The 23839-nt window shown below is 42.4% G+C and overlaps 2 protein-coding genes across 2 annotated transcripts in view; both read right to left on the bottom strand.

Annotated features, from left to right (window-relative positions):
• LOC310995730 (uncharacterized protein) overlaps positions 1–21540 on the bottom strand; it is a gene marked incomplete at its 5' end in the record, with an annotated part of 123623 nt that extends 102083 nt beyond the window's left edge. The window contains 11 exon segments of the mRNA XM_083984853.1: positions 73–301; positions 462–533; positions 5825–5843; positions 10845–11409; positions 11562–11608; positions 15263–15436; positions 15528–15701; positions 15816–17619; positions 17773–18001; positions 18162–18240; positions 21506–21540. Coding sequence (XP_083840979.1) covers positions 73–301; positions 462–533; positions 5825–5843; positions 10845–11409; positions 11562–11608; positions 15263–15436; positions 15528–15701; positions 15816–17619; positions 17773–18001; positions 18162–18240; positions 21506–21540 — 3427 coding nt within the window.
• LOC310995732 (uncharacterized protein) lies at positions 18422–22596 on the bottom strand (the record flags this gene model as incomplete). Its single annotated transcript, XM_083984855.1, has 4 exons — positions 18422–18539; positions 21262–21375; positions 21506–21628; positions 22574–22596. The coding sequence occupies 4 exons, from the start codon at positions 22594–22596 to the stop codon at positions 18422–18424; spliced, it is 378 nt and encodes a 125-aa protein (XP_083840981.1).
• Positions 22597–23839: the final 1243 nt, after the last annotated feature.

The raw sequence follows: 23839 nt of genomic DNA on the forward strand, positions 1-23839 counted from the left end.
AACATGTTTCCCTCCATGTCAGTGAACGTCTCATTTGTTCATCATGTTGAATCTTTAGAGAAATCCTCTTACTGCTCTGCAGACGCTCAGTCAGCTCCTCCTGCTTCATCCTCCTCAGGAAGTTCACTGTGATCTTCACTAATGCCTCTCTGCTGCTCCTCCTCTGCTCTTCATCCTCACCATCCAACACCTCCTCATCCTCCCTCTGACTCCCTGAGCATTCTGGGTAATCTGGACTCAGAGCCTTATGGATCTTCTTCAGCTCGTTCTTGACAAAAGTGACCATGTTCTCCTCCAGCAGCTGGAACAGAAACTCTATGAGTGACAGCATCAAACTAAAACCATGGAGCCAAACATCAGATCCATGTTGGACAGACTGACAATCCACTGGTGTCAAAGTGCAGCATGGAGATGATGGTGAACACAACAGATGTAACAGCAGCTGTTGGACATGTCCTCACCATAAATATGGAGTCCAGGTGTGTTTGATGCTGCTGGGCAGACTGACCACTGGGAACCTCTGAGCTCTCCTGGTCCACTCTGTGGAGGAATCAGTGTCAAGTCAACATCAGGACAGAGAGATAATACAAGATGGACTTTATATGTCCCCTGAGGACGTTCACAACAGACAGAGACACTTTGGTTTCAGACCTGGTCCAACAACACATCGTACAAACTGGTTCTTTTCTACAATAACCTGAGTCTGACCGTCAGTTACAGCTTACATCTGATCAGCTGATCCACGTCCGCCTTTAAAGTTAAAGATCAAGTCCTTTGAGTCGTTGCTCTTTAAAGACAGACAGCAGCGTTCAGGAGAGTCTGGTCTCTGCTGCTGGATCCTGAAACAACAACACAACTCATGTTTAACAGTTTTAGGTTTTCAAAAGAATTCTCTGCAAAGTTATTTTAAGGGTTACAAATGTGAATGAGTTCCTTTTCCTACATTTTGTAACAATGGGCCTCATTCACCAATATCTCTTTAAGTTCATTCATCTTCTATACAGCTCATCCTCACTAGGGTGGAGGGTGAGCTGGAGCCTTTCTCAGCTGACTTTGGGCAGGAGGCGGGGTTCACCCTGGACAGGTCACCAGTCTATCACAGGGCCAACATACACACACATTCACACCTATGGGCAATTTAGAGTCACCAGTTCACCTGCATGTCTTTGGTCTGTGGGAGGAAGCTGGAGAGAACCCACACATGCACGGGGAGAACATGCAAACTCTACGTCAGATTCATGAACGTGTTGTTAAATCCAGAATGCCAGAGAAGGTGAGTTGAGAAAGAAAGTTAAAATGCCCAAACAAAAATCAGCTGTGATATTTAGTAGCGTCAGCAGTGGATGCAATAACAGAAAAAAAGACGCATGGGATGCTGTCAGTCATTCACTGAACGTGTGTCTGAGTTATAACTCAGTTTTAATGAGAATCATGGAAATGTGACTCCACAGGAAGAACGTTCAACAGAAAGTCAAAAATGTTAAATTAAATGTAGTTTTGTCTCTTACATCTGATCAGCTGATCCACCTCCTCCTTTAAAGTTAATGAACCCTCCCTTTGACATGTCGCTCTTTAAAGACAGACAGCTGGGTTCAGGAGAGTCTGGTCTCTGCTGCTGGATCCTGAAACAACAACCGGGGGGCCCCACCCTGGAGCCAGGCCTGGGGTCGGGGCTCGCAGGCGAGCGTCTGGTGGCCGGGTCTTGGCCCACGGGACCCGGCCGGGCGCAGCCCGAAGGAGCGACGTGGGCCCGCCTTTCCGTAGGCTCACCACCCGCGGGAGGGTTCAGAAGGGGCCGGTGCCGTGTGATTTGGGTGGCAGCCGTGGGCGGGGGCCCCGGCGACCCAATCCCCGGACAACGACTCTGGCTTTAGGGACATGGAATGTCACCTCGCTGGGGGGGAAAGAGCCTGAGCTCGTGCGGGAGGCTGAGAGGTATCGGCTAGAGATAGTCGGGCTCACCTCCACGCACAGCCTGGGCTCTGGAACCCAACTCCTTGAGAGAGGTTGGACTCTCTTCCACAACAACACAACTCATGTTTAACAGTTTTAGGTTTTCAACAGAATGTTTTTCCAAAGAAACTTATTTTTAAGATTTTCATCAAGTGCTGCACATCTTCAGTCTGAGCAAACTATTTAATAGGGGATTATATCCCATAATTAAAGCAGAAGTGAGCGATCCGGTCGTTTTCGCTAATGCTGCGTTCCAGGCAGGCTTTTGAAATCGTAAATTACAGCTTCAAGTCACAACTTACGACTTTGTAGCGTTCCAGGCAACCCACTCGTGTTTGTCCGACCTGTTTTACCGGTGAAAGTCACTATAACGGCCACTCGTAACTTCTGACCTGTGAACTCGTACCAGATCGAACTGGTACGACTTCACAGGTCGGAAAAACACGAGTTACGAGTTTCCTTGAACGCACCATAACAGTCCTCGTCCCTACGTCGCCACATTCACGGCGTCCCTTGGCTGCACACACAGCCCTGCATGCCGTTCTCTCTCCTCATTGGATAAAAACTGTAGGATACGATAAATGTTTTCTCCTCGGGTCAGAGCAGAGCAGAGTGACTGACAGACCCGTGTTTCGGTCCAAACACTCTATGTAAGTGATTGCTGTCGGAAGATATAACTATTTAAGACTTATATTAACACAAATATATCACTTACTTCTGCTTTAAATAACAATCCTTGATTTGTTTCTATTTTACTGTAGATAAAAGCTGTAAACTATGATGAAGATTTCTTTTACATCAGAAAACATCATTTATCTGTGTGTTTTGTTCTGTAGATGAGTTGAAGTTTCTAGTTTCTTCATGCATTTTGCTCGTTCTCTGTCTCAGTATTTATAGACGTTTGTTGGTCTGCTCCTGTAAAAAGCAGCTGCTGAGATTCTGCTTCAGCTCCTGTAACTGATCTGATCCTCTGTCTCTGCTCTCTGTGTCTGACGTCACTCTGAACTCACTAGAAAACCACTAAACCTGTTGCACACCTCAAAGCTGCCACCAGGAGGCGACTTGATGCAGCCGACATCACCATGTTCCTTCTACCAGGTGGAAACAAGACCATCAACATTTAGTGCAAATTAAATGATGATTTTAACCCAGTGGTTACTTCCTGTTTAAGTAGATGGAGCTGACATATTTCCTGTTGCTTCTGTGCTGCACTGAGTGTAATACAGTTTTTTTTTTAAAGCACCTTTATTATTTATTATTATATTTATGTTTTATTTGGTTTTTGAATTTTATCCTAGTCAAATAGTTGTATTTTCCTTTTACCTGTGAGAGGACATTTTGCTTTCTTTTTGTTCCTCCTGAGCCCCCGTAGTCCTCCAGGCTTCTGTAGCCCCTCCCTTCTTCCCCTCACAGTGATGTTTACATTGGCTGAGGGTGAACGACGAACGACGACAAGTGTGGTATCTAAATTGTCGTCTGCAGGTTTGTTTTTTAAAGTTTTAGACGTAGCAAATGCTGCGTGTTTTTGTTTTGGCGCTCTCTGTTCATTTAGTAGCTACACACCCCATGTTTTGCATTTATTCAGGACAGATAGCTTATGTTTTGTCATTTCCATTGGAAATATTAATGGAAATAATACAGAAAAAAAGTGCAACAGTTCTGTTTACAATGACTGAGGGGCGAGATATAACAGACGGATGATGACAACTGTGGTATCTGAATTGTCGCCCGCAGGTTTGGGCCGAATAAACGTGTGAGAACACTACAGAATCCTTCCCTTCCTTCTTGTGCCAACTCACATTGGTTACATGAGCATCACTGAATATTAACATGTGGATGTTCAAGCAGGGACTCTTTACTGCAGCTGGACAACGTGTGTCTGCGTTATAACTCAGATTTGAAAGAGAATCATTGAAATGTGACTCCACAGGAGGAACGTTCAACAGAAACACAACAGCCTTGAAAGGTAGCTTTTATCTTACATCTGATCAGCTGATCCACGTCCTCCTTTAAAGTCAATGATATCAACCTTTGACATGTTGCTCTTTAAAGACAGACAGCTGGGTTCAGGAGAGTCTGGTCTCTGCTGCTGGATCCTGAAACAACAACACAACTGATAAATGTGCATGTTGGAGAAAAACTGATGAAACATATCTTCAATCTTTTAATAAACACAACAACTGACTTTTAGAGAGAAAAGTATTTCTGACTGTTTTACATTCTGACCTTCCATCATCAGAACCACTGAAGTTAATAGGACGATCCAGTGATGAGTTGCTACTAACGGACTCATCACTGGATCCAGGTCCAGGTCCAGGTCCAGGTCCAGCAGACTGTGTCTTGTGCTGCTGCTTTGGCCTTGAACACAACACACACAGAGCTTTGAGTGTGAATAATGATGGAGCAGTGATCTGAGTCATGGACAGTTAGAGATGCTCATCTGACCTTTGACCTCTGGTCCTGTGTTTACGTTTCACACACAGTTTCTTAGAGGGAGGGGCTCCCTCCTCTCTGTCCTCACACTGATCCATGCTGCTGAGCTCACATCCACATCAGCTCACACACACTTTGTAGCTTCACCTGCAGAGGAAACACACATCATTCATCTGCACAGCAGCTCACATGTCCATCATGTCTCCAGCTGCTCCTCCACTGATTGGCTCTTCTCCTCTGCTTCATATCAGTGTCAGCTGAATGCAGTCACACAGCAGTGAGGAAGAGGAAGCTGCCATCAGCTGCTGTACTTCTACTATCAGTCCACTAGATGGCGTCATGAAGCTGCAGCCCAGCAACATGATCCATGGACCACTGTTTCCATCCACTGACACACACAAGGACTGAGATCCACTGAGTTGATGTGACACAGTCTCTGTGTGGACAGCGTCCCTGTAGAAAACCACTGGACCAAACAAGCTACAGCTGATTATTACACACACAACAACTGGGCCAAGACTTATTTCACCTCACAGCTCCACTATCACAACATTCACTCATTTCACTCACACTGGAAATTCACAGAGAGAAAAACACTCTCCAGCTGCCACTGACACTTATTGTCTCTGTCCATCCATTCATCGTCTGCTCCATCAAATGTCACAAAATACAGACAAATGATGCGTTCAAGTTCCTCTCAGTCTGAGGCCACGTCTTCAAAGTCTCGTTTTGTCACGGAAACAATCAAAGAGACAAAAATATTCAGTTTACAGTCAAATCAAACAGAGAAAACAAGGAAATCTTCAGTTTTTGAGGCTGAAAACTGAACATTTCTGCTTGAAAAATGTTGATTGAACAACTGTTGCAGCTCTAAAAGATTCTCCACAACAATATTGATGATTAGTGTCCAATAACCATCTTTAATCATGTGTTTCTGAGCTCATCAGGTGTTTTTAATCTACAACCTGCAGCTGCAAAGTGACCAGTAGCTTCACCTGTCAGCTACATGAGCTGCAGTACAAGCAGGAAGTAGCACAACAAGGAAATACTCCAGGAGAGTACAAGTACCTCACAGCTGTACTGCACTAAATGTACTCAGTTACTGTGAAGAACCTGAACATTGATCAACTCTGGAAAATCAATCATCAATAAAGAAAACTGTCAGTATTGATCAGTGACGTAGTAGCTAACTGATTCTGCTCTTATTCCAGCGCTTCTCCCGACAACATCCACACAACATGGAGGACACGGTTCTACCCACAACATCCACACAACATGGAGGACACGGTTCTGTTGGTCCAGACTTTACAGTTACAGCTCTGACTCAGCTACAGTAACATTATAATAACACAACAACAACACAACCACAAGTTGAAGGGCAGAGAACTCAGGTAACGACAGGTGTTAAGGAGGAAAACATTCAGACTGTTCACCTTACCTTCACACGGGGAAACAAACTGCCACACAACCGCTGGGTCAAAGTGAAAGTAAAGTTTAAACAGGAAGTGGGGGAGGGGAGGTGACTTCTTTATCTGAGTAGAGAGACTGGTGTTTTTACTGCTGTTTATTTCTACTACTGAACCATAAAGAGTTAAAACATTAATGATAATATCGATCTCCAGTCCGCCGCTTGTCAGTGACTCTGTGTCTGAACTCATCTCCAGTTTCCTCCAGGACGCTGCAGGACTCCATGAAGCGACACGAGGGGGCGACACCGCTCCGTGTGGTGCAAACATGACACCAGACAAACAGATGACGACACATCCGACTCAACACATCCATGATCCGACTACGGTTTGTTATGGAAAGTCTCCGGAGGAGGAGAAGACGTCTGAGAGACACTGATGGAGACAACAGAGTTTAAACTGAAATGTAAGTTCATTTAAAAAAAAAAAAACCCTCCTTTATTGCTCTTAGCGGTGAGCTCAAACAATACATAACCTCCATCAGATTTTGAAGCAACCAGAAAGCAATAAGACTGTCAATATATGTGAAAACTTTAACATTTTTTTTGTAAACTTGTAAATTCCCCCTGGTGTATTATAATATAGATGTGCTTTATATATTGCATATTATTTTGAAAAAATGTTTTGTAATGTGAAACAAAGTTTTGAATAAAAAAAAAATGATGTGAGTATTTAAAATAAGTAGGCTATTCAAGTACATAGGATATTTCATAAAGTAGAGTGCCTATCTAACGTGTGCAGGGATGTGCTGGGTATTTAAAATAAATCAAATACATTCAAGTACATAGGATTTCACATAAAGTGCTCATTGTTCAGTGTAAATAATATGTAGGAGAGGAGAAGGGACCTGAGTGGAGCTCCACAGGGATGGAGCTACCCACCAAGGTGACCTAATGCAGTTCCAGTTTGATGCTGGCACTGCGTTGTCAGGTTGAGAATGCCCAGTAGGGACGAGGCCAGAGGTGGGTAGAGCAGCCAAAAACTCTACTCAAGTAAGAGTAGAGTTACTTTAGAATAATGTTACTCAAGTAAAAGTAAAAAGTAGCCATTCAAACATTTACTGGAGAAAGAGTAGAAAGTACTTACTCAAGTACTGAGTAACTGCTGAGTAACCTCTGATTTGTTCCTTTAATGATCAGCGTGTAAATGTAGGCCTCATCAAATACACAAAAATATAATAGCAATGAAAAAATCCAGTTATTGCCAAAGAACAACATTTAACAACTAAGACAAAAGCCTAAATTAATTTCTTTTTTTCCCCTTTTTTTACAAAGTAACATAAATTAATACAAATTCAGCCACAATAACTTACATAGGCCTATCTCTGAAAGATCTATGAACTGTCCATAAGCTCTTTGTGTGCACTATATAGCCTACTCAAGTAAAAGTAACAAGTATGCTGCATTGAAACTACTCTTAGAAGTACAATTTATCCAAAAAGTTACTCAAGTAAATGTAACAGAGTAAATGTAGCGTGTTACTACCACCTCTGGACGAGGCTGCCCACCAGGGTCTCATCCCTACTGGTACCTACTGGTCTCCTATGTACAGGGCTCCCCGGCTGCTGACTCACAATCCAGTTTCTGACCTTACGAGTAAAACAGAGGTAGTCACACTGCAAAAACTCAAACATTTTACCAAGAATATTTCTCTTATTTCTAGTCAAAATGTCATTTCTAGGTCAAGGTCAAGGTCAAGTTTATTTATATAGCACCTTGAGCCAAAGTGCTTTACAGTTAAAACAATTTCAATTACAGTTTTTACATCAGATAAAAATTTCTAGTCAAAACTAATCTCATTCTACTTAAAAAGTAGCTTGTTTTAGACACTTTTTTACTTCTTTCAAGCAGATTTTCACTTGAAATAAGTAGAAAAATCTGATAGTGGAGCAAGTTTTTCTTCCTTATTACAAACACAAAAAACTTGCTTTCACTGGCAGATTTTCCTACTTATTTCAAGTGAAAATTAGTTTGAAACAAGTGAAAATGATCTAAAAACAAGTTAATTTTTAGGTGATGAGTCTTATTTTAAATGGAAAGAGATTAGATTTGACTAGAAATGAGACATTTTGACAAGAAAAAGGACAAATATTCTCAGAAAGATTTAGAGTTTTTGCAGTGCAGTGGTGTTTTTGAGGTGCTCTGGAAGTCTGTTCCATTCACTGATGGTTTTGCTGGTGTGTTAAAGTGTTGTTAGTGTGTTAGCTAACAGTAGCTGTATAGACCTGAGCAGGTGTTACATCTCTGAGAGCTTCTTCCTCTTCTTCTTCTTCCTGACTGTGACTGTGAAGCTGCTGAAGCTCAGAGCTGCTGTCTGTGACTCCACAGGAGGAGGGGATGCCACCTTTAGCTGGAGCAGAGCTGGTCCACACCCCGCTGCAGCTCTATCCATATCTCCTGAGGTGCTGCAGGCTGCTGCCCAACACGGCCATGCAGCAACACTATCGACACGCCGTACGACAGGTGAGCTGCTCAGGTACACACACACACACACACACACACACACACACACACACACACACACACACACACACACACACACACACACACACACACACACACACACACACACACACACACACACACACACACACACACACACACCTCTGCTGACGGGCCAGGTGTAACGCTGCAGATGGATCCTCTCTCTCTAGTGACGGTTTCTTTTCTTTTTTTTTTATACTTTATTGCAGAATTCAAGTTCATATTCCAGCACATATCTTATCAGTCACTGGCACGTTCCTGCAACATTTATGACATTTCTTAAAACATTTTTTAGTGTGTGTGTGTGTGTGAAAAACATCAAAGAAAAAAGTGAAAAATAGATGGATTCAAAAAAAAAAAAAAAAAAAGAATAAAAAATAAATGTATATAATTTTAAGGGGAATATTAATAATAAAAGGGGGGGGGGTGGGACAAAGACAGTTGGGGAAAAAAAAAGGGCATAAGATAGAAACAAAAATTGCATATACATATTTGTTCTCTTCAGAAATCTAATAAACCTTTCTTCAGAGCTGAAAACATCCGTTTATTTATTTATATAATCAAACCACTTATTCCATCTCTTCAGACATTCTGGTTCTTGTTTTCTGACTCTGTATGTAATTTTTTCCATTTCCAGAATACTGTTTACAGTTAATTTCCAGTTGTTAAAAGAAGGTGAGATAGATTTTTGCCAATTTCTTGTGATTTGTTTCAAAGCTGTTATTCTAAGTATTCTGTATAAATATTTGTCTTCTTCTGTTGTAAGTTCGGCTGGTGTTATTCCTAAAACTATACATTTTGGTTCCAGTGTTTTTTTAAACTGGAAAATTGAAAAGAAAGATTCCATCATTTTTTTCCAAAAAGGTTTTAGTGATGGACAAAATAGAAAATATGTGAGTGGTTCGCATGGTGCTCCCCACAATTTGGCCAACAGTCTGAGGTAATGGATGTTGTGAATTTAGACTGTATGTTTGGAGTAATGAAAAAACGTGTGTATACCTTCCATGAGAATTCCCTCCAATATCCAGAACTTGTTGTTTTGTGTATTGTGCTATAAGCATTTTTCCAATCGTCGTCTTCTATTTGTACTTGATTGATCTTGATTCCACTTTGTCCTAATTAGGTCTTGTGTTTCTTCACTGTCTCCTAGTATTTGATATATTTTTGAGAGCGTATTCTTGATATCTAAATTATAATTTTTTATCATAAAAGTTATTAATTGATGTTGTTCGTGGTGACCCTCACACACACACACACACACACACACACCTCTGCTGACGGATGCTGGACTCTCTCTAGTGACGGTTTCTGAGCTGAGGATGCAGAGAGAAGCTGGATGGAGCTGCAGACTGGTTAGATGGACAGTCTGATGATGTCACATGTTTATTGGTCGTGTTTAGTGTTGAGTTTAGATGTGATGATCCTGAATTGATTGATTGATTTGATCCTGATCAGATGTTGTTAGTGTTCAGTGAGTTTGTCGTTTGTTTTCCTGTTTGTTCTTTGTGTTTTTATTTCATTTCTCCACGTCGGGGCACCAGAGAATAAATATGTGGGGCTCCGGTGGGAGGGAGGAGTCACTACTGTCACTGTCATTTCATCTTCAACATCATGTGGAGGAAAACATTAAAGGACAATTCCGGGCAAATTCACCTCGTGGCTGTATGTTCCTAACATTTTAGGTCTAACAGAAGGAATCTGAAGATGTTCAGTTTAATGTCTCCTGTTTTGCGCCAGAAGTTTATTTACTTCAACAAGCCGACATGTTTGTAAAACTAGATCTAATTCAAAGTCTGGCGGAGTCGAGACCCAAGTTGACGCTCGGTGTGTTCAGGTGCAGTGGGAAGCTCCCGTTTGTGTCAGAAACACAGGAATATCAACTCTGGACTTGCTTCAAGTAAATAAACTTCTGGCTGCATGTTTGAGTCTCCATCTGACGCTGTCTGTGGCTTTGAGGGATGGAAACAGCCTAAGCAGCAGAACTTCAATCCGCTCCCATTCATCGTTGCCGTGGCGATGCGGGGACAGACCATAACTACCGCAAAACAGGAGAAATTAAACTGGAAACCTTCAGATTCCTTCTGTTAGACCTAAAATGTTAAGAACATACAGCCTGAGGTGAAATTGTCCATTGTTTCTTACTGTTCCACTGTCATTCATTCATTTTAGCTTGGTGATATTAGGCCTCGTCCTTCATCAGCAGCTGAGTAAAAGTCACCGTGGTTTTTGTCCTGTAATAATCGACGCTTCCATCTTTAAAGGAAGAGGAAGAAGTTTACAAGAATCACTGAGAAGAGTTTAAAACATCAACTGATTTAATCCATGAATGTGAAAACGTGAGTGAGAGACAGAGACAGAGACAGACATGTAGAGACTGAACTGTCTGTTCAACAGTGAGAAGGTTTCTGTGACAGGAGGAGACTCTGCTTCACTCAACACAGACTCAACCAGGAACCAGACCAGGAGGAGACTCTGCTTCACTCAACACAGACTCAACCAGGAACCAGACCTGAACCAGAGTCTAAACCCAGGATAGAGAGGTTGAGTGAAGGTGGTGTTGAAGGTGTAGAGGTGGATCAGTGAGTCAGAGGAGACTCTGTAGAAGGACAGAGAGCCAGCAGGACAGTCCACATACACTGCTACTCTGTTAGAGACAGAGGAGGAGGAGGAGGAGGAGGAGGAGGAGGAGGAGGAGGAGGAGGAGGAGGAGGAGGAGGAGGAGGTGATAGGTGTCACTCTGTTATTGTGACAGACACTGTAACGACCATCATCATCATCATCACAGCTCAGACTCCAGGACTGATCGTTCCTTCCAAACCCACAGTCTTCACTGGTTCCTTTCCTTCTGATTCCTCTGTAACTCACTGATATTTCAACGTCTCCTCTGCACTCGACCTCCCAGTAGCAGCGACCAGTCAGACCAGTTGAACACAGCAGCTGATAATAGATGTCAAATCTGTCTGGATGATCAGGATATGACTGATCCTCCTCCACATGTGTCGCCTTCCTGTTGTTGTCAGACAGTTTGATCTTTGTGTTCACTGTGTTTGTGTCGATTGTGAGTGGACAGGAATCTGATGGAGAGAACAAGACACAGCTGCAGTTATTGATCATGTGATCAGTTATTGACAGTTTGATGAAGACTCATGAGGTCAGTGATGTGACAGTGTGAAGATGGTTGAATGTGCTGCTTTGTTTCCATGAATCAAAGTAAAAACAGACTTACACTTCCTCAGACCTGGTGTCAACCATGGGACTCCAGCAGGCTCCACCCTGAAAGGAGGAGGGGGGTCAGAGCAGCACCTTCTCTGTCAGCATGTGTAGCTGGGTCAATCTTTACTTTGTTTTATTCATCTGATCATTCATTATACTCATTATTTCTTTATTTTTATCATTCATTATGGTGAACATTCTCAAAACCTGCTCGATGCTAACACTATCTAAAACAAGTTAGAATTTCCTGCTTTGTTTTATATCACTTCTATTTCTAAGTTCCATCTTCACCTGTAGCAAGGGGGAGCGATATTGGGGTAACACACTAAGGGGGACGTGGGCGACGTCGGACCAAACTCCCGGCAAAACTCTGGCTGCTCTTGTTGTGGTAAGACGTGTTGTGAAGCTCTCACGTTGCTCTGTAAAATATGCACTTAAACTGTCATGTAATGCGGTTGAAACTGTGCGCTAAAGTAACGACAGCTTTTATTAATGTGTTGCCGTGTTTTTAATTGTGTTTTACGGTGAAAAAGCGGCTGTAGTTTGGGTTTAACGTGACGTCTGCCGTGTGTGTGTTTTGTGGCCTGTCGTAGGAGGCAGACTGTTTCTACCTGCAGCTGTGTGTTTCCTGACTCTGCCCCTGTGCTGCCTTTGCAGGTGCCTTTTGTCTGAAAAATGCTTTGAAATGTGATTTCTGAGATGTGTTTGTGGTAAATATATGAGAGTTGAGTCTGGTCCGAGCTGTAAAAACGTCACTAGAGCACACATTATTTCACTTTTTATTATTGTCCTTGTGTAGAGGAAAAGTATGGAATATTTTTATTTGATCATTTCATGGTGATTTTTATTCTGTTTTTCTAATGATTATTATTTACAAGTGGGTTATAGACATGTTCATTTCATGTGATTATTTTTGTTTCTATTCAGGAGAGTATCTTTTCTCTAAAATTATTATTACTATTTATTTATCCATTTATTTATTTATTTATTCATTTATTTTTTATTGTGACATACAATACAGTAAAGAGCAGCAAAAGAGGAACAAACTCTGGCTGCTCTTGTTGTGGAGGCAGACTGTTTCTACCTGCAGCTGTGTGTTTCCTGACTCTGCCCCTGTGCTGCCTTTGCAGAATAAATGAACCAACTCAGATCCATGGTGTTGTCATCCTTCAGCCTATAAGCAACCATTTCACAACTGCTACACATGCACACATGGACATTACATGGCTCTCACACACACACTGTTTTATCACTGTGTTCACATGGAGGCTGGTATGTCTGGATGAACACTGAGCACAGAGAAGAAGGAGCTGGAGTCTTTATCTAGTGATGATACAGAGCAGGAGGAGACCAGGAGGAAACACTTCATCATGTCTTTTCTCCATGTGATGTCACTGCAGTGTGAGACACACACTTTCACTCTCTGACTCTCAAGCTGCACAAACACACGTCACAGCAAAGAAGATGAAGACACAACAGATGGAGCTGACCAGCCCAGATATCCCACAATGCACCAGGAAAGAAGAAGAAGAGGAGAACATCTGTTTAGAAAATGCTCTATTTATTATGAATAATACCATAATCTTGTCTAAAATTAATAGTGACTTAACTAAATGGTCTCCCTTGCATATGACTCTTCATGGCCGTATCTCAGTTAATAAAATGAATTTTCTTCCCCGCATCAATTTTATTTTCTCCATGCTTCCTCTTTCACCTCCTTGTAAGTTTTTTAAGGACTTGGAGGCAATATGCAGAAATTTTCTTTGGAAAGGCAAGCGCCCTTTAATTAGTTTTTCCACCCTATCACGTCCCAAAGTATTAGGCGACTTGCAACTCCTGTGTTCCATGGCGAACTCTTGAGAATGCTTTATGTCACCCTTTTAGACTGCAGGATCTGTTATCTTGCGGTGCAAAGATTAGGACGACACGGTTACATGTGGGGTCTATTATATCAAATTCTCTGACTGTCTGGTATCAAATACTTACATATTTGCAGTGTAGTAATTGTAGGTTCCATGATTTAACACCTATATGGAATAATAATTATCTGTTAACTGATTCCATGCCTTTCCACTTTCCCAAATGGGCTCATCAGGGCATAAATGTTCTTAGTGACATTTTTAATCAACAAGGTCTCCGTTCCTTTCAGGATCTCAAAGAGTCGTACTCACTGCCAGGTTCCTCCTGGTTTTTCTATCTCAGACTCTGCACGGCTCTAAAAACATACGGAGTACCATGGGACCGCCCGTTAGGCTCACACCCTATACTACAACGTCTTCTTTCTGCCTCAAAGTCCGGGTTTGTTACTTCTTTTTATGACTGGTTATTAAAACATAATATTAAGTCTTTAGCTATCACATCGGTCTGGGACGGAGACCTTCATGAGCTGGGTTTCAAATTGAATTGGCCTAAGATTTGGAATTATGTTTTTTTTTCGTCCAAAAATCTTGCCCACCAGCTAATTCATTTTAAATTTGTTCATAGAGTTTATTTCTCTCCCGAACGTAGGTTTAGATTCAAACTGACTGCCAGCGATCTTTGTGATAGGTGTCCTCATTCAAAAGTCGGAACCTACATGCATATGTTTTGGGATTGTGCAACAGTTAAAACTCTTTGGGTCCACGTCACTCAAACACTGTGGGACACTGTCAGATCTGTTGGATAAACATCTCCCATTTTGCCCAGCCCTTTGGCTTTTTGGTTACAACCCAAACGTGATACTACCATACTACCAAATCACTCCTCAAAACTCATTTTTATCGGAAAGCCTTTCCTGATTTTATTTGATTTTATTTACTTGTTCTGGTTGTCATTTTAATTGTTGTTACCTTGTTGTACAGTACCTTGTAACATTTGTTTTGAAAGGTGCTATATAAACAAAGTATATTATTATTATGATTATTATTATTACCATACACACAGAAACGAATCATTCTTGCTGCCTAAACGGCTGCAAATAAAGACTATTCTTAAAAGTTGGTTTGAACCAAGTATTGTAATGAATAAAGTCTGGGTTGCATTTTTTTATGATATCTGTCTGTTGGAAAACTCTACAGCCAAAGTTAATGGTGCAAAAATTTGAGACATTAGCTGTTTGGTCTAATGCTATTGCCTATATTCCTGGGATATTTTAATTTATGCTTTATTTAAATTATGGCTTGGAGGTGTAGCCTATCTTTGTGCAGAATTATGTTTTTCTCTTTACTGGTATTTGTTTGGGGGACCTTTATTTAATTGGATATACTTTGTTTAGGGTGGAGTGTTTTTGCTGTTGTTGTTGTTGTTGTGGTTTTTGCGTCTAAAGATGAATTAGTAGCTTATTTCTGTTGTACCATATGAAACAGCATACAGGTTTTTTTTGTTTTTTTAAATTATTATTATTGTTTGTTTATTTTATTTTTTTGGGTTTGTTTGTTTGTCTTTTGCTTTGTTTGTTTGTTTTATGTGTGTAATTTGTAATTTTATTTATTTACTCCTTTTCAACAAATGATGTGTGAAGGGGTTGTATGTTATTTGTTTTTTTCTCTATTTTTCAATTTAAAAAAAGAAATAGTTGGAGGAAATATGAAAAAAAAAAAAAACATCAATGCATGGATCACCTGAGACAGATGTTAATACCAGGTGTGACCAGGTGTGAACGGGGCCATAGAAAATGTTCCAGCTCCTCCTCCTCTATCAGACAGTGTGTGTGTGGCTGCAGCAGCCTCTCCATACCTGAGAGAGTCCAGTCTCCAGTCTGGATCCTCCAGTCCAGCAGACAGCAGCTTCACTCCTGAGGCTCCTGGATGGTTGTAGCTCAGGTCCAGCTCTCTCAGATGGGAGGGGTTGGAGCTCAGAGCTGAGGCCAGAGAAGCACAGCCTTCCTCTGTGACCAGACATCCTGACAGACTGAACACACACAACAACACACAGGAACCCTCTGTCAACACCTGCTGCTGTGTTCAAGTGGCATCAGATAAACAGCTGGATGGATACTCACCTGAGGGTCTCCAGTCTACAGTGTGGACTCTCCAGTCCAGCAGACAGCAGCTTCACTCCTGAGTCCTGCAGGTTGTTGGTGTTCAGGTCAAGGTGTCTCAGACTAGAGGACTGGGAGCTGAGGACTGAGGACAGAGCTTCAAAGCTTCTCTCTGAGAGGTTACAGCCGCTCAGTCTGAAGAGAGGATCATGAGGAAATAAAGGAGAGAGGAATTTATTATCTGTCCTGTTGAAAAGACAGAAGAGTTTTTATGTAATGATGAATAAATCCATCTATCTCTACACTTACAGAGCTTTGTTGGAGGCTTTGACCACTGGCAGCAGCCTCAGAAGAGCCTCCTCTGAAGCAGAGTATTTCTTCAGGTCAAACTCCTCCAGATCTTCTCCTGATGACAGTAAGATGAAGACCAGAGCCGACCATTGAGCAGGAGACAGTTTATCTGTGGAGAGACTTCCTGATCTCAGGGACTGTTGGATCTCCTCCACTAGAGAACGATCATTCAGTTCATTCAGACAGTGGAACAGGTTGATGCTTTTCTCTGCAGAGGGAGTCTCTTCAATCTTCTTCTTGATGTACTGGACTGTTTCCTGATTGGACTGTGAGTCACTTCCTGTCGGTGTCATCAGACCTCGTAGGAGATTCTGATTGGTCTCCAGTGAAAGACCCAGGAGGAAGCGGAGGAACAAGTCCAGGTGTCCATTTGGACTCTGTAAGGCCTCGTCCACAGCACACTGGTAGAAGTTTGTCTCTGCAGATTTGACTCCTGTTGTTTCAGTCTTCTTGGAGGTTGTTTGTTGTTGTGGCATCAGATTGCGTCCAGAGTTGATGAAGGTCAGATGGACATGAAGAGCAGCCAGAAACTCCTGAACACTCAGATGGACGAAGCAGAACACCTTGTCCTGGTACAGGCCTCTCTCCTCTTTAAAGATCTGTGTGAACACTCCTGAGTACACTGAGGCTGCTGTGATATCGATGCCACACTCTGTCAGGTCTGATTCATAGAAGATCAGGTTTCCTTTCTGCAGCTGCTCAAAAGCCAGTTTTCCCAGAGACTCAATCATCTTCCTGCTCTCTGGACTCCAGTGTGGATCTGTCTCAGCTCCTCCATCATACTTGACCTTCTTCAATTTTAGATAAACCACCAGGAAGTGGATGTACATCTCAGTCAGGGTCTTGGGCAGCTCTCCTCCCTCTCTGGTCTTCAACAGCTCCTCCAGAACTGTAGCAGTGATCCAGCAGAAGACTGGGATGTGGCACATGATGTGGAGGCTTCGTGATGTCTTGATGTGGGACATGATCTTTCTGGCCTGCTGCTCATCTCTGAACCTCTTCCTGAAGTACTCATCCTTCATTAGGTCAGTGAACCCTCTGACCTCTGTCACCATGTCAACACAGTAAGGAGGGATCTGATTGGCTGCTGCAGGTCGTGTGGTTATCCAGAGGCGAGCAGAGGGAAGCAGGTTCCCCCTGATGAGGTTGGTCAGCAGCACGTTGACTGAGGTGGACTCTGTCACATCAGTCAGGATCTCAGTGTTGTGGAAGTCCAGAGGAAGTCGACACTCGTCCAGACCGTCAAAGATGAAGACGACCTGGAACTGATCAAACCTGCAGATTCCTGCTTCTTTGGTTTCAGAGAAGAAGTGATGAACAAGTTCCACCAAGCTGAACTTTTTCTCTTTCAGCACATTCAGCTGTCTGAAGGTGAAGGGAAATGTGAAGTGTATGTCCTGGTTGGTTTTGTCTTCAGCCCAGTCCAGAGTGAACTTCTGTGTTAAGACTGTTTTCCCAATGCCAGCCACTCCCTTTGTCATCACTCTTCTGATGGGTCGGTCTCTTCCAGGTGGGGCTTTAAAGATGTCTTCTTGTCTGATGGTTGTTTCTGGTCTGTCTGGTTTCCTGGACGCTGTTTCAATCTGTCTGACCTCATGTTCATCATTGACCCCTCCAGCCCCTCCCTCTGTGATGTAGAGCTCTGTGTAGATCTGGTTCAGAAGGGTTGGGTTTCCTGCTTTAGCGATCCCCTCAAACACACACTGGAACTTCTCCTTGAGGATAGATTTGAGTTTACGTCCACAAACCGGACCAGGAGTTCCTGAATAAACAAAAACACAGTAAAATTCATAAAGAAAATATAACATTTAAATCCTCTAAATAACGACTACATGAACATGTTTCCCTCTATGTGTTGATGTCAGTGAACGTCTCATTTGTCCATCATGTTGAATCTTTAGAGAAATCCTCTTACTGCTCTGCAGACGCTCGGCCAGCTCCTCCTGCTTCATCCTCCTCAGGAAGTTCACTGTGATCTTCACTAATGCCTCTCTGCTGCTCCTCCTCTGCTCTTCATCCTCACCGTCCAACACCTCCTCATCCTCCCTCTGACTCCCTGAGCATTGTGGGTAATCTGGACTCAGAGCCTTGTGGATCTTCTTCAGCTCGTTCTTGACAAAAGTGACCATGTTCTCCTCCAGCAGCTGTAACAGAAACTCTATGAGTGACAGCATCAAACTAAAACCATGGAGCCAAACATCAGATCCATGTTGGACAGACTGACAATCCACTGGTGTCAAAGTGCAGCATGGAGATGATGGTGAACACAACAGATGTAACAGCAGCTGTTGGACATGTCCTCACCATAAATATGGAGTCCAGGTGTGTTTGATGCTGCTGGGCAGACTGACCACTGGGAACCTCTGAGCTCTCCTGGTCCACTCTGTGGAGGAATCAGTGTCAAGTCAACATCAGGACAGAGAGATAATACAAGATGGACTTTATATGTCCCCTGAGGACGTTCACAACAGACAGAGACACTTTGGTTTCAGACCTGGTCCACCAACACGTCGTACAAACTGGTTCTTTTCTACAATAACCTGAGTCTGACTGTCAGTTACAGCTTACATCTGATCAGCTGATCCACGTCCTCCTTTAAAGTTAAAGATCAAGCCCTTTGAATCGTTGCTCTTTAAAGACAGACAGCTGGGTTCAGGAGAGTCTGGTCTCTGCTGCTGGATCCTGAAACAACAACACAACTCATGTTTAACAGTTTTAGGTTTTCAACAGAATGTTTTTCCAAAGAAACTTATTTGTAAGATTTTCATCAAGTGCTGCACATCTTCAGTCTGAGCAAACTATTTAAAGGGGACCTATTATGCTTTTCCAGCTTTTCAGACTTTTATAAATGTTTAAAATGTTGGATAATGGTTCTAGAGGCCGTGGAAGTGTCATATCCTGAGGTTAATGCATTTGGAGGTAAACCCTGCTAGATGATTGGGATTTCTCTTGGATTTCTCTGCACACCTGTTACACTCGATGCGTGCCGGACTCCCCTACATGGTCATGCCGAGGTCTGTGCTCCAGCCGGCCCCGCCTCCCCCCATGCTGCTCTGTTGTGGCTGGTGTCACAGCGGAGAGCGGAGCGGTCTACTTCCTGCTTCTTCCCTGCCTGTTTTAGCGCTGTCGCGCCACTTTACTGAGTTTTATTTAGGAGTTTACGCCGACGTTTTGTGTAAGTGAAGCTGTACCTGTGTGAGAAGCGACGTACCGCCGGGGCGACGTTGTTCGCCGGACCGACGTAACGCTGGACCACCGGAGCACCGGAGCTCCGGAGCTGCAGCGGCTCCTCACACAGGCAGAGCCCGTCTGCAGGCCTCCTTGGCCGGGCAGGCGTCCGTCTGCAGGCCTCCTTGGCCGGGCAGACGTCCGTGCTCATCGCGGTAGAGAAAACCATCGCTAATAAACATACCCGCATGTTTTTTAGACGTTTACCGCCGTGTGGTTAGTCTATTTAGCAGAATGTTGGTCTCATTGATGAAATCTTGTGGCAGTTGAATTAGTTTGAATGAAAAGTGAAGCTGTGAGAAGGAGGAGGAGAGGAGAGGAGCAGTGCTGCGGAGCTCTGTAGTCTATGTGCACAAATCACCACATTTACATCAATAAATAACTGTTTTACAATGAACTGACCAGTCTGCATATATTTTTAATTTATTTTATATATTTATTTTTGCATTTTTATATTACATGTTACATGTTGACAGTAGCCTACATGGCAAAACCTACTCCATACCATCTTTGGTTAGGGTGAGACTAGGTCATGGGCACATTTCATTACACAATGTAGACTGGTCAGATGCAGACTGGAGATCTGGCAATTTTCCTACTGCAGATTTAGCTTTTGTTTGCATACTACATTTTGGCCAAATCAGTATAGGTACTAGTAGTAGACATCGTCATGGTAACGCAATGCTGAGGGAGTGGTTCATTTGCATTTAAAGGGAGGGGCCACTGAAACAGACCGTTTTGCACAGCCCTGTTTTTGAGAATGCTGTGATGTTTGATCTTTGGGGTATTTTGACCGAAGCACGTCACAGACATGTCTTTAAGACACCCAGGAACTATTTTAGTTGGTGCAAAAAGGAGCATAATAGGTCCCCTTTAATAGGGGATTATATCCCATAATTAAATAACAATCCTTGATTTGTTTCTATTTTACTGTAGATAAAAGCTGTAAACTATGATGAAGATTTCTTTTACATCAGAAAACATCATTGATCTGTGTGTTTTGTTCTGTAGATGAGTTGAAGTTTCTAGTTTCTTCATGCGTTTTGCTCGTTCTCTGTCTCAGTATTTATGGACGTTTGTTGGTCTGCTCCTGTAAAAAGCAGCTGCTGAGATTCAGCTTCAGCTCCTGTAACTGATCTGATCCTCTGTCTCTGCTCTCTGTGCCTGACATCACTCTGAACTCACTAGAAACCACTGATCGGCCCCTCGCCCTGTTGCACACCTCAAAGCTGCCACCAGGAGGCGACTTGATGCAGCCAACATCACCATGTTCCTTCTACCAGGTGGAAACAAGACCATCAACATTTAGTGCAAATGAAATGATGATTTTAACCCAGTGGTTACTTCCTGTTTAAGTAGATGGTGCTGACATATTTCCTGTTGCTTCTGTGCTGCACTGAGTGTAAGAGTTTTTTATTTTTATTTTTTTTAAAGCACCTTTATTATTTATTATTATATTTATGTTTTATTTGGTTTTTGAATTTTATCCTAGTCAAATAGCTGTATTTTCCTTTTACCTGTGAGAGGACATTTTGCTTTCTTTTTGTTCCTCCTGAGCCCCCGTAGTCCTCCAGGCTTCTGTAGCCCCTCCCTTCTTCCCCTCACAGTGATGTTTACATTGGCTGAGGGTGAACGACGAACGACGACAAGTGTGGTATCTAAATTGTCGTCTGCAGGTTTGTTTTTTAAAGTTTTAGATGTAGCAAATGCTGCGTGTTTTTGTTTTGGCGCTCTCTGTTCATTTAGTAGCTACACACCCCATGTTTTGCATTTATTCAGGACAGATAGCTTATGTTTTGTCATTTCCATTGGAAAAATTAATGGAAATAATACAGAAAAAAAGTGTAACAGTTCTGTTTACAATGACTGAGGGGCGAGATATAACAGACGGATGATGACAAGTGTGGTATCTGAATTGTCGCCCGCAGGTTTGGGCCGAATAAACGTGTGAGAACACTACAGAATCCTTCCCTTCCTTCTTGTGCCAACTCACATTGGTTACATGAGCATCACTGAATATTAACATGTGGATGTTCAAGCAGGGACTCTTTACTGCAGCTGGACAACGTGTGTCTGCCTTATAACTCAGATTTGAAAGAGAATCATTGAAATGTGACTCCACAGGAGGAACGTTCAACAGAAACACAACAGCCCTGAAATTTAGCTTTTATCTTACATCTGATCAGCTGATCCACGTCCTCCTTTAAAGGTAATGGGAAAGTCCTTTGACATGTTGCTCTTTAAAGACAGACAGCTGGGTTCAGGAGAGTCTGGTCTCTGCTGCTGGATCCTGAAACAACAACACAACTGATAAATGTGCATGTTGGAGAAAAACTGATGAAAAATATCTTCAATCTTTTAATAAACACAACAACTGACTTTTAGAGAGAAAAGTCTTTCTGACTGTTTTAAATTCTGACCTTCCATCAAGATCCACGGAGAAGTCGCTCTTCATGGACTCATAGCTGGATCCAGGTCGAGGACGAGGTCGAAGTCCAGGTCCAGGTCCAGGTCCAGACTGTGTCTTGTGCTGCTGCTTTGGCCTTGAACACAACACACACAGAGCTTTGAGTGTGAATAATGATGGAGCAGTGATCTGAGTCATGGACAGTTAGAGATGCTCATCTGACCTTTGACCTGTGGTCTGGCTCTTGGTTTTAGAGGGAGGGGCTCCCTCCTCTCTGTCCTCACACTGATCCATGCTGCTGAGCTCACATCCACATCAGCTCACACACACTTTGTAGCTTCACCTGCAGAGGAAACACACATCATTCATCTGCACAGCAGCTCACATGTCCATCATGTCTCCAGCTGCTCCTCCACTGATTGGCTCTTCTCCTCTGCTTCATATCAGTGTCAGTTGAATGCAGTCACACAGCAGTGAGGAAGAGGAAGCTGCCATCAGCTGCTGTACTTCTACTATCAGTCCACTAGATGGCGTCATGAAGCTGCAGCCCAGCAACATGATCCATGGACCACTGTTTCCATCCACTGACACACACAAGGACTGAGATCCACTGAGTTGATGTGACACAGTCTCTGTGTGGACAGCGTCCCTGTAGAAAACCACTGGACCAAACAAGCTACAGCTGATTATTACACACACAACAACTGGGCCAAGACTTATTTCACCTCACAGCTCCACTATCACAACAACGAACATCAGAAGTTCTTTTTTTAACCCTTTCTATTTTTTTAATGGCAGCAAATATTAACATTCATTGTCCTCTGGACAGCAGAAACATAACATTTATCACACAAATTTATGTTTCATCTTTTTATTCAACTTCAGACCAACCTATTAATACTAATTTCACACTTTTTTTGGTAATTCATACCTAATTTTTATTAAATAATACCTATTTTTTGAGTTTCACAAAACAGAAAATCTGAATAATTTCAAATATAGTAAAGATCAAAGGGAAATGAATTGATGGATTAACAGACACTGGTATATGACAAACTTCCATCAGGATTTATTTTTTTACTGGCAGCAAATAGTAACATCCATTGTCCTCTGGGGTCAAAATGACCCCAACTGGGTGATGTGGGTTAGGGATGTCCCGATCCGATATTGATATCGGATTTATGTCCGATATCAGCCAAAAAAACGAATATCGGATTATATCGGACTGCATCTAAAATCTCCGATATAAACGCTCCGATAAAAGCAGTCCATTATTCCGCTCCAGCACTTCTGTCCCATATGAATAGGTGACTCTCGTTCACACAGTAGGTGGCGGTACTGCACCTTAATGTTGGTGCGCCGCCCGCCAGAGAAGAAGAGCGCCCGGCTGCAGCATGTGTAGCTGGGTCAATGTTTACTTTGTTTTATTCGCCTGATCATTCATTATTGTCATTATTTATTTATTTTTCTTATTAATTATGGTGAACATTCTCAAAACCTGCTCGATGCTAACACTATCTAAAACAAGTTAGAATTTCCTGCTTTGTTTTATATCACTTCTATTTCTAAGTTCCATCTTCACCTGTAGCAAGGGGGAGCGATATTGGGGTAACACACTAAGGGGGACGTGGGCGACGTCGGACCAAACTCCCGGCAAAACTCTGGCTGCTCTTGTTGTGGTAAGACGTGTTGTGAAGCTCTCACGTTGCTCTGTAAAATATGCACTTAAACTGTCATGTAATGCGGTTGAAACTGTGCGCTAAAGTAACGACAGCTTTTATTAATGTGTTGCCGTGTTTTTAATTGTGTTTTACGGTGAAAAAGCGGCTGTAGTTTGGGTTTAACGTGACGTCTGCCGTGTGTGTGTTTTGTGGCCTGTCGTAGGAGGCAGACTGTTTCTACCTGCAGCTGTGTGTTTCCTGACTCTGCCCCTGTGCTGCCTTTGCAGGTGCCTTTTGTCTGAAAAATGCTTTGAAATGTGATTTCTGAGATGTGTTTGTGGTAAATATATGAGAGTTGAGTCTGGTCAGAGCTGTAAAAACGTCACTAGAGCACACATTATTTCACTTTTTATTATTGTCCTTGTGTGGAGGAAAAGTATGGAATATTTTTATTTGATCATTTCATGGTGATTTTTATTCTGTTTTTCTAATAATTATTATTTACAAGTGGGTTATAGACATGTTCATTTCATGTGATTATTTTTGTTTCTATTCAGGAGAGTATCTTGTTAAAATTATTATTACTATTTATTTATCCATTTATTTTTTTATTCATTTATTTTTCATTGTGACATACAATACAGTAAAGAGCAGCCAAAGAGGAACAAACTGTGGCTGCTCTTGTT

Source organism: Trachurus trachurus (assembly GCF_905171665.1).
Source record: "Trachurus trachurus genome assembly, chromosome: 13".
NCBI classification, from domain to species: Eukaryota; Metazoa; Chordata; class Actinopteri; order Carangiformes; family Carangidae; genus Trachurus; species Trachurus trachurus.